Genomic DNA, 1754 nt, shown 5'->3' on the forward strand with positions numbered 1-1754 from the left:
TTCTTCTTCTTCTTCTTCTTCTTCTTCTTCTTCTTCTTCTTCTTCTTCTTCTTGTTTTGTTCTTACTATGCTTCTCCTGTTTCATTTTGCCCCTCTCCCTCCGGCCCCTCTTCCTCTACTTCCTTCTCCGTCTCCTCCTTCTTATCGAAATCATCTTTGTATTTTCAACAAAGCAGTACAGACATTCAGGGCAGTAATAAGTCTGACTAATAATTATTTCCTCACAACTCAACATGGCATGACAGCTCTTTTATTTCAGCGCCTAAATCCAAAGCAGAGTCAAAGTATAATAGAAATTAGAATCTTTATTGTTAAACGCCAAGCCTTCGTCTTCTGAGATAAAGTTCAATTTATACCCCTATGAAAAAGAAAACTTTGCCAACACGTAAACACGTTTTAACTTTGCAATCTATGCAATGTTATTACACTCCGCAAAATTGATAAAAACTTTGAATTCACACTAATCCAAGGTTTGTCTTCAATATACATGCATTTACCATTATGCACATGAATTATAAAGATGGGGATGAGGTACAATAATACTGATTTTCACGCTCGTCAACCACGTAGGATGAATAAGGCCATGGCGAAATTAATGACTAATACGATAGAAATTGTAAAACATTAAAAACATAACCAGAAGGAAATACGACCCAAAAAAGCCATATAAAACGAAGAGCGCACTGAAAGGCAAAACGATAGAAAGACCAACACAAAAAAAAAGTCAGAAAAAAGTAGACACAGCTGAACTGACACATTTTTGAAGGATCTGCAACAGTAAAGAGTGGCTCTGTTCTGCAGTGTCAATGGTGTGCAATCGGTAGCACCAGATCGATGAACACGAGGTGTTTCAACAGGCACCACCACCTAAAGGCACCCCTCTCAGCCATTGGCTGGAACCGCACACCGCAAGTCCCTCCCACCTCCTATCAGCACAATTGTTCCCTCGATCGCCTTATCGGAACCGAAAGTAGCAACGTCGCGGGCCCATCGAAGAAGCCATGTAACTTCCCGAGAGACAAAACAAAATTGAGGAGTAAACAACAATCTACTGATGAAATGATGCTTGGTAATGAATAACAAGTACATTAGCGATCGGATTTTTACACAGAAAAGTAGTCAACATAATATAAAAGCAAGTTGTAAGCGAAAACGAAACTTCTCCTTACCTTTGACTGGCCGAGGTCTAGACTGCTTTCGCCGCGACATCTTGCCTACCAGACGACCGGGCTAGTTATCAGCGAATGCGAGGCAGTGTTGATGCTTGAAGACTGGGATCTAACGCATGCGTCGAACGACCCGACTGGCATCTTTCGTCATCGGCTGCTCGTCACACAATGGCCCCGGAATGAGCGATCGAAGTTTATTTCCAAGCGCGTTCGAACAAGTTGTCTACTCCGCTGGATTCCTTTCTGCAAGACAAGGGTAAAAAAAAAGTAAGCACAGGAAGATTGGGAAGACTTGGTGTGCTACAACCGGCCGTCCGAGTCTTATCAGGAAGACTTTTCTCCATTCTACAAGGCAGTAATGAAAAACATCATTATCCAATGCAAGCCCATGTGCTGTTATACTGTTCAACTAGAAAAATAATTAATTATTAAAAAGCTCCACTTTTCTGGCTTTTGTGGCTTTTGAGACGTTTGCGACTTTAGTGCTATCTATCTATCTATCTATCTATCTATCTATCTATCTATCTATCTATCTATCTATCTATCTATCTATCTATCTATCTATCTATCTATCTATCTATGTGT

The 1754-nt window shown here is 40.5% G+C and overlaps 1 protein-coding gene across 1 annotated transcript in view; it reads right to left on the minus strand.

Annotated features, from left to right (window-relative positions):
* The window catches only part of LOC101861292, a gene marked incomplete in the record, with an annotated part of 116052 nt that extends 114756 nt beyond the window's left edge, over nucleotides 1-1296 (minus strand). The window contains 1 exon segment of the mRNA XM_005101510.3: nucleotides 1170-1296. Coding sequence (XP_005101567.2) covers nucleotides 1170-1209 — 40 coding nt within the window.
* Nucleotides 1297-1754: the final 458 nt, after the last annotated feature.

This window comes from Aplysia californica, unplaced genomic scaffold (assembly GCF_000002075.1).
Source record: "Aplysia californica isolate F4 #8 unplaced genomic scaffold, AplCal3.0 scaffold00286, whole genome shotgun sequence".
Classification (NCBI taxonomy): domain Eukaryota; kingdom Metazoa; phylum Mollusca; class Gastropoda; order Aplysiida; family Aplysiidae; genus Aplysia; species Aplysia californica.